Here is a 22,500-nt window from a genome sequence, read left to right as displayed (position 1 = left end):
ACGTTCCATTTACCGTTTCTCCCCCTTTCGCGTACCAAACGATAAATAAACGCATGTTACTTCTTCTTGTCCTGAATATTCTCGCAAATTTATGTACTTATATATTTATATAAATATTATCTTATATTTGTGGAGAATCCGTCGTTACGTAGTCGATTCGTATTATTTAAAATAAAACAAAATAGGCAATGAGGAAAAGAGCCGAGGCAATAAACCTTTTATATAGAAAAACTTCTTCTTCTTCTTCTTCTTTTCTTTATCCGATTGAAATACGATGCAATATCGATAGTAGCACGTGTTGCAGCAGCAGCAGTAGCAGCAGTAGCAGCAGTAGCAGTAGCAGCAGCAACAGTAGCATATACAAAAAAGAAATTTCTGCAAACTCTCTTAATGTTTTCTCTACGTATATATATATATATATATATATGTATGCATGTATATATATGTATATATGTATGTTTGTATGTATGAGGTTCACTCGAGATGCAGATAACATCGTGGACGTTGAAAATACTTTGAACTTGATCGATATGATCAAGGAAAGAATATAAGACTTTTTCTGTCTTTTGTACACGATATTAGAATACATATACGTGTGTGTGTGTACGTATGTATGTATGTATGTGTATATATATATATATTCAAATATCGTGAAACATATGTATATATATATATATATATATATATGTACTTTTATAACATTAAATAAAATAAATATTGTCTCTCTATAGAAGTATATTCGTTCGAATAGAATTTTTCACGTGAACCCCACTTTTCTCTGCATCTTTTCTCTCTCTCTCTCTCTCTCTCTCTCTCTCTCTCTCTCTCTCTCTCACTCTCCCCTCTCTTCTTTCGTTGTCTTCTCCTCTGCCTACGTATGACCTCGATAATAACAGTTATGAAACTTGGCCGCGATAGTGAAAGTAGCGTGTACAGGACGTTTCACAATGACGTTACCAAAGAGCTCTGGCCCCGACTCGACAGCATCCTCGTCGAGAGGACGATAGAGGGGAGGGGGAAAGTCATCGAAATCGATATTTATCGAACTATCATTTATATCGTGAGAACTATCGAGAATATCGATAAAACTGATAACAATGAATAGGCATCCCTATATATACGATAAATAATACGTATCAAAGAAAAATAAATATAGACCGTCTCTGAAAGATACAAAATATGTATCTTTGTAATTAATTACAAACAAAATCAATCAATATATACTTCGTATTATTATTATTATTATTATTAGTTATACATTAATATATAAAAGATACTTTTCGTGTAATACAATTTGTTTCTTTCTCTTTTTTTTTTTTTTGCTTTCCTTCTCCCGTAACTACGATCAAAAATAATTTACAATACGATTTAATACGTTAAATACTATAGATTTACATTTTCGATGTGATAATATGGATTTACATCGAGTTGCTTTGAAAGAAGAAAGGAGAGAGAGAGAGAGAAAGAGAAAAACAGAAGAAGAAAAAGAACTACACAGCGAAAGCTGGCTGATAAAGATTATTCCGTGGATCAAGCTGAAAGGATTCCGAAAGGAGACTACAAAAGGGGAATTTGAAATTCGTGATTCATGCTGGTTAGAGGAGAACGATTCTCGAAATAACAGACGAGCAAGAGGATACTACGAGGGAAGCGAGAGAGAACGAGAGAGAACGAGAGAGAACAAGAGAGAGAGAGGGAGAGAGAGAGAAACAGTGAGAACGAGAGAGAGAGAGAGAGAGAGAGAGAGAGAGAGAGAGAGAGAGAGAGAGAGAGTCTCTTTGAGGGGAGACCTACGTTAAGGGCTGTGCCTCGTCGCTCTCTTTTCAAGGGTGAAGCCCGCACACGGGTGACGGCAGGGTAAAACCGAGCAGTCTGGCAAAGTTGCGCATTCACCCTCCTCCCACAGTCCTCTCTTCTGTCGCAGATATTTAATATGCCCGAGGTGGGATTATATTCCATCTTTTTCTCTCTCTTTCTCTTTCTTTCTCTATCTCACATTCTCAGAATCTCACAAGCTATTACTAAACACACACACATACACACACACATTCTCTCTCTCTCTCTCTCTCTCTCTCTCTCTCTCTCATTCCCTCTTTCTCTCCCTCTCTTCTTCTTTCATTTTCTTTTCCTTCCATTGCATATACGTACGTGTGCATCGTATACACGGCTTAAGTAACATCCATCGTACCGCCGCAGCCGCCGCCAAGGGGTGGGCGGTATACGTCACTTTATTTTAACACGTGCGTTCGTAAAATGCAGAGATAAGCTTCACACGTCTCTTCTTTTTAAGTAAAGAGAGAAAGAGAGAGAGAGAGAGAGAGAGAGAGAGAGAAAGAAAAAGATCCAATCTGTGAATACGTGTCTCTCTCGTAGAATGAAACCCCGACGTTTAAAAGCGTAAATTTTACCGACGCGATTAACGCTTAACAAAAAAAAAAAAACGTAAGTCGTCCAAGTTTTACAACTATATAACGTCTTCGATTAATCTATTAATCAAAATTTCATATTAAACTTTGTCCTTAATTGATAATATTAATCGACCGAGTTAAACTTTGCTTTCTCGGTCTAAAACAAGGGATCAAAAACAATGATTGATCCGACCCTAATATCTGCACTACCAATATATATATATATATATATATATATATATATATATATATATATATATCGTGAGGAAATGTATATGGGCGTGAAAAGTAAATAGAAAATGTGAATCCGCAATCAATGAAATTTTATGTCGACGAGACTTACGATGATCGATTAGATGATTACTTGGGGTAAGTAGTCGACTATACGATTAAATGAATGCTTTACTTCTCTCTCTCTCTCTCTCTCTCTCGTCTTTTTTTTTAATATTTTTTTTTCCTTCTCATTTTTCTTTTTTTTTTTTTTCTTTTTTTGACACAAGAGTGTCATTTAATATAGAAGTAAATTGGAAATGTGCACGCGCGTACATAAATGCGTAAATACGAAAATGCGTGCGTGCATGCATGCGTATATGCATATACTATATGTATTGTATATGTACACATGTCCTGTCACATGCAATGATTATGTACCTTACGATGCGACGTAAAATACGGTAATTAGTACGCAGACCTTCGCACGTACTTCGTCTCCACTTTGCACGCTTGTAAACTACCTGTCTGAAGTGTCTATGAGTTACGATAATTACTCTCGAGGCGATTTACATTGAAATGTATCTAAATTTCGTGTCGAACGTGTCTCTCTATCTGTTTTCTCTCTCTCTCTCTCTCTCTCTCTCTCTCTGTCTCCGTCTTACTTTCTTTGTCATGAACGATTTATATAATTGAATTCTTGAATTTCGTCAAATTCTTCTTTTCTTTTCCCTCCAAAAAATTTTTCTTTCCACTTTTTTCCCCCGTAAAAATCCTTAGATGACATGAGGAATCAATTTTTGAAAATTGTCCATGTCAGTTTTATTTTCAAATTGTAAAATAGAAAAAAAAATTTCCTAGTCTCGTGATTTTATATACTATTAAAAAACATCCTAAATTGTCGAAAAAAAAGTAACAACAATTGATTCTTCATATCACTTAGGGACATTTTTTTCTCGTGTAGAAACTTTGGATCGTATTCGATTATTATTAAAAATCGATTATAAAAATCTTAAATAGATTCTCAGTATAAAACAAGAAATGAAATAGAAATATAATGACACGTAATCAGTGAATTATAAAAATGATACAAATAAAATCCGGTCTCGTTCTTAACCATTTCTTCGATTCTTCTTTATCGACTGAGAAACTTTGAAAAAAAAAAAAATATATATATATATACATGCACCACCACAAATACGAATCCGAATGTTTAAACACTCGGGAATCTTTGTTCGATTTTGTTTTCTTACGACGAAAAGAAAAAAAAAGGGGGAAAAAAAAACAAAAACAAAAAAGAAAAAAAAACCAAAAAGAAACGATTCTCACAAAGAATAACATAATATTTCTTTACGACAATGAAATATAAAAGAATCTTTTAAAATAGATATATACCTATGCATCATTGTACATGATGTACATACAATCCAGACATAGTTTGATCGATCGTTCGTATGTATATCAATCGACATTCGATACGTGATACGAGTCACACTACTTGCAAGCGTACTCCGGAGTGCGTGAAGGCACTCCATTAAAATTAATCAAAGCAAAGAACAACACATTTGTATATCCGTCCATTGGTCATCATCCTTCGGTATATATGTGCGTGTGTGTGTGTGTGTGTTTGGCGGGGGAGGAGGGTGTTAAGGGGGAAGAAAAAGATATTTGAAAAAAAAAAAAATGAATAATAAATAAAAGGAATAAAAAGATAGAAAATGAAAAAAAGAAAACAAAAATGAGGAAAGTATTTTTATGAGTCAGAATGTACTACGACTCCGGTGATCGTGACTGATCCTCGACGCTTAACGGCTCCACGACCTCGATTTAGGTAAAATAAGCGGAAATTGGTTAGGCACGTGCATGCCCGAACACATACATACATACATACATGCATATACATAGACGTATTACTAAGATATATATACACCCACAAATCTGACGTAAACGTAGCAGCAACTGATTGTAAGAGGAGACGCATACATACGATATTGTTCAAGCTGTAATCTCGTTACCACGTGTGTATATATATATGTATATATATGCATATATATGTGTGTATATATATATACTCATACTCGACATAACAACGGAATATGCTCTCTCGTCTGTTAAACAGTATAACACGGATATGTATATCAAATACGTCTGTTGGGGGATATAAAAGAACAAAGAAAAAAAAAAAAAAAGAAAAAAAAAAAAATAAAAATGACAAAGAAAAAGAAGGAAGAAAACGATCTTGAGAGTGGAACGATAAGACACGAAAGCATTGTTCACACTCTATTTACCATTGCGGCCTTTCGAATGACACAGGGAAGATGATCTTTGGCTAAAAATTGATCTGATTTGATCTAATTTGATTTGATTCGACTCTATTCGATTCTATTCGATTCGATTCGATTCGATTCAATTCGAGGATACCACGACGTTGTAAACTATCTTGTCGACATAATAATTCTATGAGAGAAGAAAAAAAAATAAATAAATAAATAAAAAGGAAAGAAATAAAAGAGGAAGAAAAAAAAAAAAAGAAAAAGAAATAAATATATACTCCCACACTCGTTTATACGTGAAACGAACGATCGATAATGAAGGGAATATTTAAGAAAATCGAATGATATTATTAGCGCGCTTCTTCTTTAAGGATTTCGTTTAAAAAATTTCAAATGAGCTTCCTCGTTCACGTGAATACTTGAAATTTAAATAATGATATTAAAGAAAATTATTGCTTTTGTATTTTTTTGTATTTTTTTTTTTTTTTTTTTTTTTTTTTTTTTTTTTTTTTTTTTAAAGAAACTCTAAACGCCATCTAGCTGTACAACCAAAAGTTACAAACTTTCAATATGGTTTAAGTGAATATCTTAAATATCTTAAATTATTATTTTGGAGAAGATAATAATGTTACTATAAATCTTTGGATTCTTAATGAGACAATTTTTATATATATATATATATATATATATATATATATATATAAAATGATAATATACGCACTTAAAATAATTAATAATATTGCTTGAGAATACGACCATAATTTTTAGTTTCGTATTCTTTTTAATTTAAATGATATCAAACATGCATGCTATGATTTTTACTCACCAAACATACACCACAGATTATATATCATAAAATGGAGGCACTGCCAACCTGCATCAGAAATATTTTTATTATTAATAAAATAAACTACACACACACACACACACACATATATATATATTACTTATAAAATAAATTACATACACACACTTATATATGCTTATATATATACATATATTATATTGAACAATATTTAACAAAAGAAAAAAAGAACCACAAAAAAATAATATATGTATATGTATGTATATATTTACAAATGTATATATATATATATTAAAAATAATATTTTTTTTATACCTTCACATGCAAAGTAGAGCAAGACCGGTTGGCTATGTAGAATTCTAAAAGCTTCTAACAGCATCACCTATAAATTGAAATATATATTAATGATAATAAAATGTCTATATTATATTTGATCTTAATTGATAAAAGAAATAATTAATAATACAAGGGTAAGTGAAAATTTCTGTTTCATTCTCTAATTACATAGACATTTTAAAATATCATAATTTGCAATTGCCAAAAGATTACTGTATTATAATTCAAGAAACGTGATGACTCATAAATCACATCACACTTTTTGTTTATATAAATCTATACGTAAAACGTGTCAAATTAAATTTATCCTTTTTTTTTTTTTTTTTTTTACATAAATGAAAACAAAAAGAAATTCTTTTGAACACAATCGCGTATTACAAGGACGACATAAAGTTACAAAGTGTCACGTTTTGAAAATAATCCTATTTATTGGCCGGCAGCTGTAACAAATTTAATTCGTTTGTAGATATCACAAAAATATCTATGAGCCATCATATACATACTTATTCATAAACCTAGCCTAGCAACCATTTATTCAGTTATTGCTTTTAACAGCGTGTTCGTATTATTCAAGAAAGTCAAGGTCGTTTGATTTATCGTTAGAAGGTCAATCTATTTTGTTTATAACATTAATACGTAAATTGGCAACGCAACGAGATCTCAGATACAACCGGTTTCTGCATGATTAATTACATAAAAAAAAAAAAAAAAAAAAGAAAAAAGAAAGAAAGAAAGAAAGAAAATAAAAAAATCAAATAAAACGAATCGAAGATTATCGAAGGATATATTATTATATCAGTTAAATTCTAAAATCTGTCAACGAATATATTTTATACTATTAATGGAAAAAAATTCGTACGTATAAATTGTTCTCAATTATATACGTAATATGTACTACGAATAAAATAATTCGCGTAAAAGAAAAGAAAGGAAAAGAGAAGAAAAGGAAAAAAAAAAAAAGAAAAAAGGAAAGAAAGAAGAGGAAAAAAAAAGAGAAAAAATATAAATAATCGAATGAATGTTACATGATTATATTCGGACATACCAAAATCACAAAAAGTTTGAATTTGTCGATCTTCTTAACCTCTCACCAATCCATGTATATCCACCCACCCCCGAACAGGTCTGACATTTCATCCAGCCTGTAGATAATATGCGTTCCCGGTCATCCCGCTATGCTCACACTTGTATGTAAGAATGATCTGAGCAAGCGATAATACAACTGGCGCCGCCATTCACTATCGTCCGTCCTTAACGAAAACGTATTTGAAATTTCTACCGTAATTAACATCCTTGTAACATAGAGAAGATATTAATTAGAGTTAACGACAATCATTATTTTCGGCTTATTCTTGAGTACTCTAGATTACCCGTGACTATTTTCATGTCATACCACAGATAAAGTATAATATAGATTTAACGAGTATGGAAATTTTTGTTTACAGTTCCGTTGGAGGGGAGGGCCGCTACCTTTATCATTTTCCTGTCGTGTCCGACTTTACCCGCGGAGTACGTTTGAATTACGTTTTTCTTTTTTTTTTTTTTTTTTTTTTTTGTAAATGTCGAAAATCGAAATAATAAAAAGAAAAAACACAAAAAAATAAGAGAAACAAAAAAAAAAGTAAGAAAAAATTACTTCAATTTCATCATCGAATTGTTTATAATATCATAATAATATCGAATAATATGATATAAACATTATGGCCGATTAATTCATAATTATGATATATTTTGAAAATGTTATTATATTCCAAAGAATCCTACAAAATTGTTTGGATTTAAAAATCATATAATATATTGTACGATTAAGTGTCATTTTAATTTTTCTTTTTTGTCAATACTTTTAATTTGTTCTTATCTTACCTTACTTCTTATACACTTTTATTTATCTCTTATCCTTAAAAATGTATAAAATATAAAATTGTATTTATTTTGGCTTAATGTATAAAAATAAATATATATATATATATATATAATAAACATTTAGTTTTCATGTTGTTCAAGGAATTGTTTCAACAAATTATTATTAAGTGGAATTATTAGACATTCTGTACCATCCTTGTTACGTTTCATTCGTACTAATTTATGATCTATGAATTCTGTTAGTTGTGCTCTTAGAGCTAAATCAGTACTCACGAGAAAGCCTTCTCGTGATATTCGATATAAATCTTTAAATGCCATTCCTAAATAAACGGTGTACCAAAAATTTAGTGTTCAAAAAGTTTTTTTTTTTTAATAATAATAATAATAATAATAATAATAATAATAATAGTATATTAAATTCAATCCATATATTTATGTATATAGTTACCTGAGAAATCACTAGTATTACTATTATCCAACTGATACTGTATTAAGAGTTTATATATGGCTCGAGCATTCGATGTCAAAGAGAGGAATACATTACGAAGCGATGATAAAGCAAGAGCTCCACTGTGTTGTATTAATAGGGAACTCTCATAAGAAGTCTCCGCTTCATATGGCAAAAGCGTTGTAGCATCCCACCAATAAAAATTATACTTTGAATGCTTCATATGATCCCATACTGAGTCAAGCGAATATAATTAAATTTATATTCTCAAAAGAAATAAATTATTAATATAATCCATATTACTTACAAAGCGGTGCATTTATATGATCAATAGATCCCATTATACAAAGATTTGATATTCTGGCAAGAGTGCTAAGCGTATCCTGTGCTTTGTTAGAGCGCAACATTATACCATCTATATTATGAATTAATAAATATAATCGGTCCTTTGGATTCTTCTTTAATATTTTCTTAATGAGTTCAATACATTCTGTTATATTGGCTGGTACATTCAATTCCAAAATATCTGTTATTATACCGTCAAGAATCTGAAAATTACATCTTTTACAAGAACAATATAAATTTATATAATATAATATTATTGTAGGATAAATAAATGTACCTTACATCTTTTATTGTTAAACTGGGAAAAAAGCCATCGATTACTAAAGTTGGATGATTAGAAATAAATTGATTATGAAAATCATTAATTAAATTTCTTTTTGATCCCAAACCGTGCAACAACAAAGTATATCCTTCTCTGAAATTTAAATATCATCTTAATCAATTTTTATTGAAGAAAATAACAATATGTTTTTTTTTACTAATTTAAAAAAAAAAAACTTACTCCATAATGAAGTACCACATGGGAAAGAATTCACGATAATCTTCTGAAAGAGAATAGATAAGCTTTTTATGTTCTTTTGTGATATGATTTTGATTTCCTAATAATTCTTGTAATTTATCTCTGGTAAAACGGGAATTACGAAGACGTGCAAGCGTATGATTTGATGTAACAACTTTTTGCGATTGATTCTCAAAATATTCATCAGTTTTTATATGCTACAACAAAATATATTCTTAATTATATTTAAATAGATTATAAGATAACTTTATTTTCTTATAACTCACATAATCTTTGCAAGGAGTTTTATATTTGGTCTGTGATCTTCTTGGAGTAGTTATTAACTTAGATTCTAAATTAGATCTATGTTGTATAGTTTTTAATTTACTTTGTTTGCTAAAATTTTCATCATTACTTAGATCAGAATAATCACTACTTTCATACTCTGACTTCGTACTTGTTTCATCCTCTGAAGGTACAAATTCACTTTCTTCAGATACACTCTCGCTGTCGCTTGAAATTATCTCTAATAAAGAAATTCTTAAATTATTTTTTAAAACACTGTGATAGAAATCTTAAAAAATCACATCATAATAATATCAAAAAAAAAAAAAAAAAAAAAAAAAAAAGAAAGAAAAAAAAAAATATATGTAATACCTATTTCAGGAAGAGTTTCTTTTTTATTAATTGATTTATTAATAGTATTATTCTTTACATCAGTGTCTTTGCTAGTTTTATCTTTGTATATCCGAGTCTTTTGCATATCAAATGATTTACGAGACAAATATGCCTTTTGTACCATACCATCTTTCTTAGGCGTTTCAAACTGATACATATTTTTACCACTAACATCATTTTCACTAAATAATTCTAAAAAGGAAAAAAGAAAATACAAAAAATAATTCAATAATTATTATACATAATAAAATGATGAAAAATAATTTCTATTATTTGTACCAAATGATTTATGTATATCCTTATCAATATTTTCAATTTGTTCCTTTATTTCTTCTTGCAATAGATCTTTCTCTCTTATTGTAGAATCAATCAACTTATCCTGAAGATTTCCTATAACAATTTTATAAAAAAAATAATATTTATTTAAGTATCATTTCAAAATTTATCCTTTATAATTATATAATCGGTAACTTTTTAATACATAACATTTGAAATAAATTATAAAAAAAATTAAAGTATATATAAATAAAGTACCTTTATTCGTTTCAATGTTTTCAGATTTACTGAGCGCCTTTATTCTAGTGGAACGTCGTAAATTTTCATTGTTTTGTGCCATTTTCTTTTTTCTTTATTTATTTATTAGTTTATTTTTGTTTTTTTCTTTTCTTTTTCGTAGTTTTACCACATAAATCACAACAACAATTTTAATACTTTTCATACACCTATTATATGGCTGTGTTTATTAGCAATTATCCGAATTTATAGCTACGAGGTAAATTTGAAGTTTAGCCTAGTTGCACAGTATAACCAACTGCGAAAATTGATAAGTTCCCGCTTAAAAGCTAGACCGTCTATAGTAAAATGAAATATTGCAAAAAACAAAACAAAAAAAAAAAAATAAATATTTAAGGACAAAATAAAAATCTTATTTAACATTCAACATTTATGTGAGAAAATATACAAATGATCGTTTGAAAAATTTTATTACCATATTATAATAAATTTTTATTTATTTAATATTTTTACTTTTTCAAATATCACATGTATAGCGGTAACATCTTATCAATTTTATATAAATATATCCATTAGAGAGCGCGGATGGCAGTGATATTAACGCACCCCTTAGAGTTTCTATATAAATTTTGCCTCCCAAATTATTAAACTTCTTGATATTATTTATTAAATATATACAATGATTTTATATTTCTAATCTATTTGTGAAATATTTTTTTTTCATTGTTTGTGATATATGAATATAAAGAAAAAAGAGTATTACTCTTATTAACATGTAAGTATACTATATAATTTTTTATTAATATCCATTATTATTGTACGTTAAGAAAATTGGCTTTTTTTTTTTTTTATTCTTTTTTCTTTTTTATTCATTTATTTATTCATTTATTTATTTATTTATTTATTTATTGATTTATTTACTTTCTTTTTTTTGTTTTTTTTTTCTAATAGATTCAATGGAGACTGGGAGTTCAGTTATATTAGATACTTGTGGAGATGATTCGGTCTTGCTTCAAACAGTAAAAAATATAGTTAATCAAAATCAACATAATGAATTGGAGCCAGAGGAGGAAGAATTTTTTTTAGTAACAGATGTTGAAAATGAACATCATAGAAATATAGATGTTACAAATGATAATTCAGTATGTAATCTAAATGAATCCTTAGAAAAGATATCATGGACAGGATTATGTAGAATTTGTGCTAATGTAAATGATCATTTAATTCCAATATTTGAAGGAGAAGGCATGGAACATGCACTATGTAACAAGATACATAAATATTTACCTATACATGTAGGTATATGTATATTTATATACATATATATATATATATATATATATATTGTACATTAAATTATCTACTAATATTATATACTATATTATTATATTAGCTATAATATTATATTATAGATTTCTGAGAATGACACATTACCTTTGCAATTATGTTACCATTGTGCAGCTACATTATTAGCATGGCATGAATTAGCTGAAGGATGTTTAAGTGCAGAACGCCGATTGCTTGAGATACAAACCTCATCTCAAAACAAACAGGTAAAATTTTTTGAAAGTATATCAAATGGAAATTTATATTCAAACAAATTGCTGTCTTAATGGTTATCTTGATTATACAATAAAAGAAAAAGAAAAAAAAAAGAAGAAGAACAGTTTATATAAGTATAAATTAAGCATGAATTATTTAAAAAATATTTACCAATTTTATTTAGTACTTTCAACCACAGTCAACAGATGAATCAGTAACTCTGCCAGAAACTACTGTATCTCATGTTACAGAAAAAGTTTTTGTAAGTATAGTTTAAAAACTTCTATCTATTATTTATTAAATATGGACATTATATTATGACGTATGTTTAATATTATTATTATATTTTATTAATATTATAGTTTATTAATATTATTATAGACCAGTCAAGAAAGTGAAGTTAAAAATGAGGCATATGAAAGCAAGGAAGCTGCTAATGATTCAAACAGGTAATAGTTCTTTATTATAATTTAGAAAATTCCTTTCTGTAATATACATATATATATATATATTTTTTTTTTCTTTTCACAAATCTACTTTAGAGATTAATTAGTCTTTTATATTTCTCACAACATAACAATTATATATTGTAAATATTTAAATAATTATTATATAAATAATATAGTAGAATTAGTTGAACGTGCAGGTAAAATGCCTTAAACACTAACATAGTTATAATATCAACTAAAATTATATTAATAAAATATAATAACACCGATGCTTCCTACATAAACACATTTATCAGTGTTATTACCCACATCAAAATATTAAAATAGAAAAAGGAAGTGAAAATGTTTTATGACAAAATAAACATTTTGGATATGACAGAAGCTTGACTTTGCTCATATTGAAAAAAAAACTCTTCATGTGCCATGATTATGGGGTTGAAAAATGCCCACCTTCTGCATTCTTCAAATATAGCTACAAATCTGGAGTCAAGCCTCGACTATTTTCCAGGTCCAGTAGCAACCGGACACCATTTAAAATGTTCCTTGAAATGCACAATATATTTTGGAAGCCATATAAAAAAAGATGCCAGCTACAGCAAAAGAAATCTAATATGGGTGGAGATTGTGGTTCTATTTGGATTGCTGTAATGGATACAACGCTTGAACATCCTTCTATAGCTGATCTACAGCAAAATAATGATACAGATGTTAAAGGAGAAATCTGTGAAGAATACAAACAAAATAATGCCAAAATTCTAGATCGAGAACAAAATACATGTATGGTAGCATTTCTTCCAAGTGTAAATAATGAATCACAGAAAACAAAGATATGTAAAACTTCCTTAAATGATACTAAAGACACTAATGAGCAAATAAAGAAACAAAAAAATTTTTCTGATACACAAGAATCATATCAATGTATTGAATGTGGAAAGTTTTTTAAATTAAAAGATTCATATTTAAGGCACATGAGGATACATAAAGATGAAAGACCATTTACTTGTCATGTATGTGGAAAACAATTTCGTGATTCTGGTGGGCTTTCGAGACATTTAAAAGATGTACATGCAAAGCTTAAAAATTTTATGTGCGATATTTGTGGCAAATCATTTGCATCAAAAGCTACAAGAGATGATCATCGTCGTACACATACAGGAGAAAGACCTTACATTTGTGACTCCTGTGGTAAAACATTTAAGTCAAAAGCTTCACTTTATATTCATAGCAAATTACATACAAATGAATTTCCACATCCATGCACTTACTGCAATAAAAAATTTCGTAGACGTCAAGAAATGTTAGCTCATGTAACAACACACACAGGAGAGAAGAATTATGGATGTGATATATGTTCAAAAAGATTTAGAGTGAAATCAGAACTAGTTAGGCATAAGCTTGTTCACTCTGAAACTAAGCCATTTGTTTGCGTTAAATGTGGGTTGGCTTTTCGTCAAAAACGTTATTTAAATAATCACATTAAAAGCAGACATGTCGACTTACTACAAATGGGCTAACTTATGCACTGCAATTTACCTCTACACAGATAATTTTTTGACATTCTAGTGTCAAAGAATCATTCAAATCTGCTACGTTTATTATGTTTCCAGGTATGGTTCAACAATGAAGAAAACCTTTGCGGCATACTGTGCAACTCGTACTGCTGTTTTAGCAACATGCAATAATGAATAAACGGATTTTCTAAATACAACATATGAAATCAAGGAAGAAAATTATAACTATATTACAACTGAAGATGATGATAAAATAAAGGTAGAAAGTGTGTCATATGAAAATGAAGAAATAAATTTATCGCACAATAATAATGACAAATTATATAATTTGCCTCCTAATTTACATAATTCAGATATAACAAGAACAAAAACATCCTCACCTCAAAATGATATGGAAAGTAATATTGTGTCAATGAAAACCTGTACTCAATCTGCGAAGAAGTAATACATCTGTAAATATTGTGTAAACATATTTTTTTGAGAGAAAATATAATTTTCTCTTAAAAGTCATACAAGTAGATGTTCTATGTATAAACAATCAAATAACAAGGTATGAATGGAAAAAAAAAAAAAAGAAAAAAGACTGTACCAAATTAAGATGTATTATAAAGAAATTCATAAAAGGAAATCTGATATAAGTGAAGCTAAAGAAATAGAAATATTCCAACAGATATGGCAAATCAAAAAAAAAAAAAAAAAAAAGGTCTAATTCTTACCTTTGTATGTATTGCAAATTTAAAACAGAAGAAAAGAAATTATTTGAGTTATAAGTCATAGAATAATCTAAAAAAATGTTGAGAAAGAAGAAGAAAGTTTACTATCATCGTAACGAATATGGAAAAAAACCATTTTTCTACATATACGTTTTTTTTGGCACATACGAATGCATATTGGTGAATATTCGTTTAGGTATTATTTTTGTGAAAAACAGTCTTGCGTGAACTAAAATATCTATGAGAGGCTTATGCAGGCATAATAAATTTCTCATGCGACATATGCGAAAGCAAATATTCAATAAAACTTAATGATAAACATACTAGCAAACGTATACGTATGTATGGAATCTTAGCGAAAGAAACATTCAAAAAAGAGTCATCATTATTTGCTTATAAGCTCATTCAAAGAGTTCATTCGAATATTTTCTCATTTACATCTATCTTATTGTAACAGGAATTATAGAATTAAATCATAATTAATGATACATATTACTAAACGTACAGGTGAAAAATCGCATATGTAGATGATATATATGATACGAGAAATATTCTCAAATTAAACATCAATGACAAAATGACATAAAGTAATTAATTTTGATGAAAAACCATGACAATGCAAAAATCGTGATCCTATTTTTCGCCAAAAACAAAATTATTTATTTATTTAGCTAATCATAGAATACTTAGTTATAAAAACTCTATGGTATCTATAAATCCATAGTTAATTGATCCTTCTGTGGATTTATAAAATAGTATTGTAAGATTTTCAAAATAAATTTTAACAAGAAAATTATTTTTCTAAATAAAGTTAAAATAAGAAACCATGCAAAATAAAACAAAAATTATATCAACAATCAGAATTGAAAATATTATTCGTTCTTTGTCAATAATTTATAATATTTAATGAATTACATAATTATGACAAAGGATATTCTAAGAGTAATAATTATATTAACTTATATGAAATTACACTTATCTATGGAATCACATATCAGAATTTTTATAATCATCAACATTTTTATATTAATGATCAATTTTTAAATGTGGAATAAATATTTGATGTACATCTAATTAATACAGGTATGTTCAATATTAAATAATGTTGCAATTAAATACTGTTTAGCAATATTAAAGCAAAAACAAAAAAAAAATATAATTTATTAAATAACTTATATGATAATCATTATTTTATTAAATAAAAGGCATTCTGCACGTTCACATGTTACATATTATCTTACTAATATTTTAATTATTTTATGTAATTAATTTATTAATCCTTAATCAATATGTATAAAATAATATATTATTTTTATGTTAGTAAAAAATTGCGTTTCGTTTTTTTTTAGATGGCAACCAGAGGATAACAGTATTATACAAATTTCCACAATCCAATTAGAAGACTCAAAAATAGAAAGATTACAATATCTTCAATGTGTTCAATGTGAAATAATATTCACAGATATTAAATGTCTTATAAATCATATGAATGCACAACACAGTGCTGGAATGCATTATTGTTCTCATTGCAAATTAGCATATAATGGATCAAGCAAAGCTTTCGAAGAACACTTAACTGCTCACTATAATACCACATATGTTGTTTCAAAGCATATACGATCGGAAAATCAAATTCCATTGATGGAAGAATTTAAAACTGAATCCAATAATGGTGAATTACAAAAAGAAGAAGAAGAAATTAATATAGAAGTAGTATCTTGCAATGAACAATTATCATTTACTTGTCACTTATGTAATAAAAGTTATAAGAAGAAAAGTGAATTAAAAAAACATGTAATCTTACATGATGATATAATCCAAGCACAGAATCGCGATGAAGCAGAGTTAATACACAAAGCAAAGCAAATTATTAACAATCGTATTTCATATAAATGTGAATTATGTAAAAAAGTTATATTCACAAAGCGTGGTTTTTTGCGTCATATGAGGGTACACTCCGGAAAACGTCCATGTAAATGTGAATTGTGTGGAAAATGTTATCGTATCGAACAAGACTTAGCACGTCATGTCAGAGACGTTCATGAAGGTTTGAAAAAATATCCATGTGACATTTGTGGTAGAGCATTTGCTAATAAAGGTGCAAAAGATGATCACAGAAGAATACATACGGGAGAACGACCATATGCTTGTAAACACTGTCCCAAAACATTTCGTACTTTAAATTCTATATACATTCACAATCGTGTACATACTAATTATAAGCCTCATAAATGTTCATATTGTGGTAAATACTTTAGAAGTAGGCAACGATTGAATAATCATGAAACAACTCATACAGGTGTAAAAGCGTTTTCATGTGAAATTTGTGGTAAGTCGTTTCCAGTTAAAGGAGAGGTCATGCGACATCACGCTACTCATAATCAAGAAAAACCATTTAATTGTAAAGGTTGTGGCATGAAATTCGGACAAAAAAGATACTTACGAAATCATATAAAGCAACATCATAAAGAAGAATCTTATGCATTATTAGCAGAATTATCAGAGAAACATAATAAGTAAATATTGTTTGTAAGTTAGACATTTATTTTTATTTTATTTTTTGTATCATTCTTACAAAAAATAATGTATATAATTATGTATGTGTGTATCTTATATTTTATTAGAAATATTTTTATTATGCAATATGAATTTATAAAAGAAATTGTAATTGTATTATACGTGAAAAGTATAATAATATTTTTACAACTCGTTCATAAATTTATCAAAACTTTCCTTTTTAATGAAAAATCTTCATATTTTCTATTTTTTCTCTAATCTGAAAAAAAAGAAAAAGAGAAACATATCTAATGATTTAATGCTCTTTGTAAAAATTAGAGCTAGATTTTTATTTTTATTTTATTTTTTGTATCATTCTTACAAAAAATAATGTACATAATTATATATGTGTATATCTTATATTTTATTAGAAATATTTTTTTTTATTATGCAATACAAATTTATAAAAGAAATTGTAATTGTATTATACGTCAAAAGTATAATAATATTTTTACAACTAGTTCATAAATTCATCAAAACTTTCCTTTTTAATGAAAAATCTTCATATTTTTTATTTTCTCTCTAATCTGAAAAAAAAGAAAAAGAGGAACATATATAATGATTTCATGCTCTTTGTAAAAATTAGAGCTAGATTTTTATTTTTATTTTATTTTTTGTATCATTCTTACAAAAAATAATGTACATTATTATGTATGTGTGTATCTTATATTTTATTAGAAATATTTTTTTTTATTATGCAATACGAATTTATAAAAGAAATTGTAATTGTATTATACGTCAAAAGTATAATAATATTTTTACAAATAGTTCATAAATTCATCAAAACTTTCCTTTTTAATGAAAAATCTTCATATTTTTTATTTTCTCTCTAATCTGAAAAAAAAGAAAAAGAGAAACATATCTATTGATTTCATGCTCTTTGCAAAAATTAGAGCTAGATTTTTATTTTTATTTTATTTTTTGTATCATTCTTACAAAAAATAATGTACATTATTATGTATGTGTGTATCTTATATTTTATTAGAAATATTTTTTTTTATTATGCAATACGAATTTATAAAAGAAATTGTAATTGTATTATACGTCAAAAGTATAATAATATTTTTACAAATAGTTCATAAATTCATCAAAACTTTCCTTTTTAATGAAAAATCTTCATATTTTTTATTTTCTCTCTAATCTGAAAAAAAAGAAAAAGAGAAACATATCTATTGATTTCATGCTCTTTGCAAAAATTAGAGCTAGATTTTTATTTTTATTTTATTTTTTGTATCATTCTTACAAAAAATAATGTACATTATTATGTATGTGTGTATCTTATATTTTATTAGAAATATTTTTTTTTATTATGCAATACGAATTTATAAAAGAAATTGTAATTGTATTATACGTCAAAAGTATAATAATATTTTTACAAATAGTTCATAAATTCATCAAAACTTTCCTTTTTAATGAAAAATCTTCATATTTTTTATTTTCTCTCTAATCTGAAAAAAAAGAAAAAGAGAAACATATCTATTGATTTCATGCTCTTTGCAAAAATTAGAGCTAGATTTTTATTTTTATTTTATTTTTTGTATCATTCTTACAAAAAATAATGTACATTATTATGTATGTGTGTATCTTATATTTTATTAGAAATATTTTTTTTTATTATGCAATACGAATTTATAAAAGAAATTGTAATTGTATTATACGTCAAAAGTATAATAATATTTTTACAAATAGTTCATAAATTCATCAAAACTTTCCTTTTTAATGAAAAATCTTCATATTTTTTATTTTCTCTCTAATCTGAAAAAAAAGAAAAAGAGAAACATATCTATTGATTTCATGCTCTTTGCAAAAATTAGAGCTAGATTTTTATTTTTATTTTATTTTTTGTATCATTCTTACAAAAAATAATGTACATTATTATGTATGTGTGTATCTTATATTTTATTAGAAATATTTTTTTTTATTATGCAATACGAATTTATAAAAGAAATTGTATTTGTATTATACGTCAAAAGTATAATAATATTTTTACAACTAGTTCATAAATTCATCAAAACTTTCCTTTTTAATGAAAAATCTTCATATTTTCTATTTTCTCTCTAATCTGAAAAAAAGAAAAAGGGGAACATATCTAATGATTTCATTCTCTTTGTAAAAATTATTGCTAGATTTTTATTTTTATTTTATTTATTGTAGCATTCTTACAAAAAATAATGTACATAATTTTATATGTGTGTATCTTATATTTTATTAGAAATATTTATTTATATAATACAAATTTATAAAAGATTGTAATTGTATTATACATCAAAAATATAATAATATATTTACAACTCGCCCATGAATTTATGAAAACTTTTCATTTTACTGAGAAATCTTCATATTTTCTATTTTCTGTCTAATCTGAAAAAAAAGAAAAGGGGAAATATATCTGATTTCATGCTCTTTGTAAAAATTTTCTTAGTAAATATTATGATTATAATACCTCTACTATATTTTGTTCCTCTATGGATAATTCATTACCCTTTTTTTTGTTTGTAGATTTATTTGTAATTTCTAACTTCTGCATATTATGTAAAATTTTATTCTCCTCCTGTAAAACATAATATTATTAAAATTATTAATATTATTAAAATAAAATGTAAAACTTAATAATATTATTAAAAATTAATAAGTTTATATATATATTGCTTTAATGATTTTATATATATGTATATATTGTTCTATATAAAATTCATAATCTTAGATAAATTTAATTTGAAAGTATAATTCATTAGTGTAATTCTATTATAATTATTACATTGCGTAAAGGCTTCCGTTCCACTCGTCTTGATCTTCTCCTTCTTAATTTTGCTATATTCATTACAGCTCGTAAAACTAATTTATTTCTTGTACAGGTTTCTGGCTCATATGCTTCATAATCGTCCTGTAATAAATCGATTACCTCATGTAATAAATTACATTTAAATATATAAAACAAGTAAATTTTAATTGTAAATATAAAATTTACTTACACTATGCAAATCATCAGTAGAACAACCTACTGAAACCATTTCTACACATGATTTAGTTGGATTAGGTACATTTGTAGATGATGATTCGGGTGTAGGAATTCTGCAATCCATTATTCTTCGATTTTTGAGTAAAAATAGAAAGCTATAACATAAATACATATTTTATACCACATATACACACTCTCTCTCTCTAAATTTTTATTATTAATTATATATAAATTTATTATTCCATTTTCGAATTAATATAGAGATATTGATAATTTTTAAATTTAATCTAAGTAGCGTTAAATTATCTAACGTGGACAAAAGAAAATGATAAAATTTATATATTCCAGAAATATATTTAAATGTATATGATAGATAATATATCCTTAATATAAAATGCATTCAAGTTCTAAGGTAATATTTCTCAAACATTTTCTATGATAAAACAATTCAGAAATCCTGACATTTTAACAAAACACTTTTGATTATTTTATAGAGATAGATAGACATTAATAATAAATAAATTAGGCAGGTAAATATAAGAGTTAAGAAAATGAAATAAATATATTGTCAAATTTTAATTATGTAGAACAAAACATGTGAAAATAGTAAAATAATATTAATTTTGTATAATTATTTCTATGAAACATTTATTGATCTTTCGTGAAATATAATTTGAGAAGCGCGTTCTAAGATATCCTACTTTTTTTTTATTTTATTTTATATATATATATAACTAAAAATATAATATATAAACTAAAAATATTGTTATTTCTCGACATAGTCATTTCATATATTAACAAATTTTCCACAACATTGACGCCATGATTGTATGGTCCTTACGAACGATTCATTAAGGGGGTTTGTTTTACCCATTGATAGAAAATCATTAATGAAAAAGCGGTATTATTGAAACATAAAAAATTATTTAAAAAAAAATTCGAGAATCATTAAGTGCAATGTCATATGAATAGAAAACACAAGAAATCCCTTCGATCATTAAAGGACACTGGAAAGTTATGTGCATTTGTACGGGATTATCACATTTTCTTTAAGCATTCTGATATAATTTTTCAGAAAAAAAAAAATAAATAAATAAATAAATCTTAGAACATGAATGCATGTCTCAAACTCAAAAAACAAATCATCAACAACAACAACAAATATATTGTTATTAATATATATATATATATAATATATATATTAATAAATATAATATATATATAATAATAAATAATATATATATATATATATTATAATATAATATAATATAATATAATATATATTATATATTTCCGTAAATATTAACTCGTATCTAAAATAACCGGTAAAAGTTATGGATAATTATTTGTTTTTTTTTTATATATTTAATAAAAGGAAGATAAAAATATATATATGTAAAATAGATATATACCAGTTATAAAATAATTCTTGAAAAGAACGAACGGAGAAATCACTTCACAAAGTTGATTCACAATATGATAAAACGAACGTAAACGAAATCACTTGATAAAAGTACTTGATGAAATTAAAAAGCAGAAAAGAAAAAAAACTAAGAGAGTAAGATCGTCACGTAAATGTAACTTCTTAATAACTGAGTCAAAATCTTAACGCGTTTTATATATTCGTTTCCAAAATGGAAGGGGAAATACCTCTCGGGGATGTTCCGCCCTCAACAATTATTATATCCTTATGGGCGGGACAGAAGGATGTCCTTCCTAAGTTAAACAAATTTAAAGCTTTCTTTTTCTTTTTCTTTTTCTTTTTCTTTTTTCTTCTTTTTCTTTTTCGTTTTTTTTGTTAAAATACATGAACCTTAAATGCTAAATTTTTGTATAATTCAACTTTTATGTTATAATAGACAAAAAGAAAAAAGAAAATAGTTTTAGCTTTCTGATGTAAGTGGTATTTATATATATATATATATATAAAAATATATATATAAAAAAAAAATAGAATACCTTAGAATTTATTTATTAAAAATATATGTCAGTCGTTATAACGGTAGATATGCTTAAGTTAAAAATAAAATAATTTAAGTGTGACGATTTAAAGAGATTTCCGAAGCAGACGAAAAGAAAAAAAAAAAAAAAAAAAGAAAGATATTAACACAATGTCAGTCAGTCATTATAATAATAAATATACTTAAATTAAAAATAAAATAATTTAAGTGGGAGGATTTAAAGAAATTTATGAAAAGTATGAAAATTACCTGTTCAATCCCTTAATAATATTCATCTATACAAAGGAAAGTCCTAAGTTTGATTTATTTCCAAACATAAATAAGAAATGTATTACTCATGGTATTACCCATGTCCCGTCATAAAATATATTCTATTCAATGGTACAGGTTGTATGGTCGGTCATTAAAAAGGTGTTTTTAAATCCCTTAAA

The 22,500-nt window shown here is 26.4% G+C and overlaps 4 protein-coding genes across 15 annotated transcripts in view; 1 reads left to right on the top strand and 3 right to left on the bottom strand.

Moving 5' to 3' along the window:
- The window catches only part of rdx (BTB/POZ and MATH domain-containing protein rdx), an 88,850-nt gene extending 81,450 nt beyond the window's left edge, over positions 1 to 7,400 (bottom strand). Inside the window, exons 1-3 of one of the 2 annotated variants that reach the window (XM_035887220.2) lie at positions 7,078 to 7,400; positions 6,012 to 6,078; positions 5,718 to 5,765 (exon numbers count right to left, since the gene is read on the bottom strand). In XM_035887220.2, coding sequence (XP_035743113.1) covers positions 5,718 to 5,765; positions 6,012 to 6,075 — 112 coding nt within the window. In that variant the 5' untranslated portion in view covers positions 6,076 to 6,078; positions 7,078 to 7,400. Of the gene's footprint in view, positions 1 to 5,717; positions 5,766 to 6,011; positions 6,079 to 7,077 lie in introns of those variants that run through there. The other variant, XM_035887229.2, reaches the window with a different exon arrangement.
- Positions 7,401 to 7,972: 572 nt separating this feature from the next.
- Positions 7,973 to 10,664, bottom strand: Orc2 (origin recognition complex subunit 2). The gene is made up of 9 exons (XM_035881350.2): positions 10,400 to 10,664; positions 10,145 to 10,255; positions 9,845 to 10,057; positions 9,475 to 9,713; positions 9,191 to 9,405; positions 8,971 to 9,103; positions 8,651 to 8,891; positions 8,344 to 8,577; positions 7,973 to 8,215 (listed from the first exon to the last, which is right to left on the bottom strand). Exons 1-9 carry the CDS (start codon positions 10,479 to 10,481, stop codon positions 8,016 to 8,018), a joined length of 1,668 nt encoding a protein of 555 aa, XP_035737243.1. The 5' UTR covers positions 10,482 to 10,664; the 3' UTR covers positions 7,973 to 8,015.
- A 131-nt stretch (positions 10,665 to 10,795) lies between these two features.
- LOC118448261 (uncharacterized) lies at positions 10,796 to 17,193 on the top strand. Of its 5 annotated transcripts, none has more exons than XM_035881320.2 (8): positions 10,796 to 11,153; positions 11,330 to 11,673; positions 11,791 to 11,931; positions 12,105 to 12,182; positions 12,302 to 12,369; positions 12,878 to 13,803; positions 13,977 to 15,676; positions 15,943 to 16,068. In XM_035881320.2, exons 2-7 carry the CDS (start codon positions 11,335 to 11,337, stop codon positions 13,991 to 13,993), a joined length of 1,569 nt encoding a protein of 522 aa, XP_035737213.1. In that variant the 5' UTR covers positions 10,796 to 11,153; positions 11,330 to 11,334; the 3' UTR covers positions 13,994 to 15,676; positions 15,943 to 16,068. The 5 variants fall into 5 exon arrangements, with proteins under 5 accessions (XP_035737213.1, XP_035737207.1, XP_035737223.1 ...); XM_035881330.2 differs by having other exon boundaries at positions 10,797 to 11,153; positions 12,878 to 13,554; XM_035881314.2 differs by having other exon boundaries at positions 12,878 to 15,676.
- Positions 17,194 to 19,348: 2,155 nt separating this feature from the next.
- Positions 19,349 to 22,500, bottom strand: part of Saysd1 (SAYSVFN motif domain containing 1) — a 9,590-nt gene continuing 6,438 nt past the window's right edge. For 3 of the 7 annotated variants that reach the window (XM_085658579.1, XM_085658580.1, XM_035880966.2), the window contains exons 2-5: positions 20,122 to 20,263; positions 19,908 to 20,033; positions 19,593 to 19,700; positions 19,349 to 19,510 (exon numbers count right to left, since the gene is read on the bottom strand). In XM_085658579.1, the coding sequence (XP_085514705.1) occupies positions 19,472 to 19,510; positions 19,593 to 19,700; positions 19,908 to 20,033; positions 20,122 to 20,232 (384 nt within the window). In that variant the 5' untranslated portion in view covers positions 20,233 to 20,263 and the 3' untranslated portion in view covers positions 19,349 to 19,471. Of the gene's footprint in view, positions 19,511 to 19,592; positions 19,701 to 19,907; positions 20,034 to 20,121; positions 20,264 to 21,520; positions 21,962 to 22,318 lie in introns of those variants that run through there. The other 4 variants (XM_085658575.1, XM_085658574.1, XM_085658578.1 and 1 more) reach the window with 3 other exon arrangements.

The sequence above is a fragment of the Vespa mandarinia genome, chromosome 8 (assembly GCF_050613455.1).
Source record: "Vespa mandarinia isolate Hongniang chromosome 8, ASM5061345v1, whole genome shotgun sequence".
NCBI classification, from domain to species: Eukaryota; Metazoa; Arthropoda; class Insecta; order Hymenoptera; family Vespidae; genus Vespa; species Vespa mandarinia.
The sequence above is the reverse complement of the archived record's forward strand: the minus strand, read 5'-3'. Positions and strand labels throughout refer to the sequence as shown.

What these genes read in the sequence shown, in the direction of transcription:
- Orc2 (XM_035881350.2), bottom strand. Translation starts at nt 10,481, where the DNA reads ATGGCACAAAACAATGAAAATTTACGACGTTCCACTAGAATAAAGGCG. An exon ending in AGAAACTCTTCCTGAAATAG is followed by an intron (nt 9,714 to 9,844) that starts GTATTACATATA and finishes TTTCTTTATTAG; the next exon opens with AGATAATTTCAAGCGACAGC. An exon ending in TCATATAAATGCACCGCTTT is followed by an intron (nt 8,578 to 8,650) that starts GTAAGTAATATG and finishes CGCTTGACTCAG; the next exon opens with TATGGGATCATATGAAGCAT.
- LOC118448261 (XM_035881306.2), top strand. Translation starts at nt 11,335, where the DNA reads ATGGAGACTGGGAGTTCAGTTATATTAGATACTTGTGGAGATGATTCG. An exon ending in ATAAATATTTACCTATACAT is followed by an intron (nt 11,674 to 11,790) that starts GTAGGTATATGT and finishes ATTATATTATAG; the next exon opens with ATTTCTGAGAATGACACATT. An exon ending in ATGTTACAGAAAAAGTTTTT is followed by an intron (nt 12,183 to 12,301) that starts GTAAGTATAGTT and finishes ATATTATTATAG; the next exon opens with ACCAGTCAAGAAAGTGAAGT.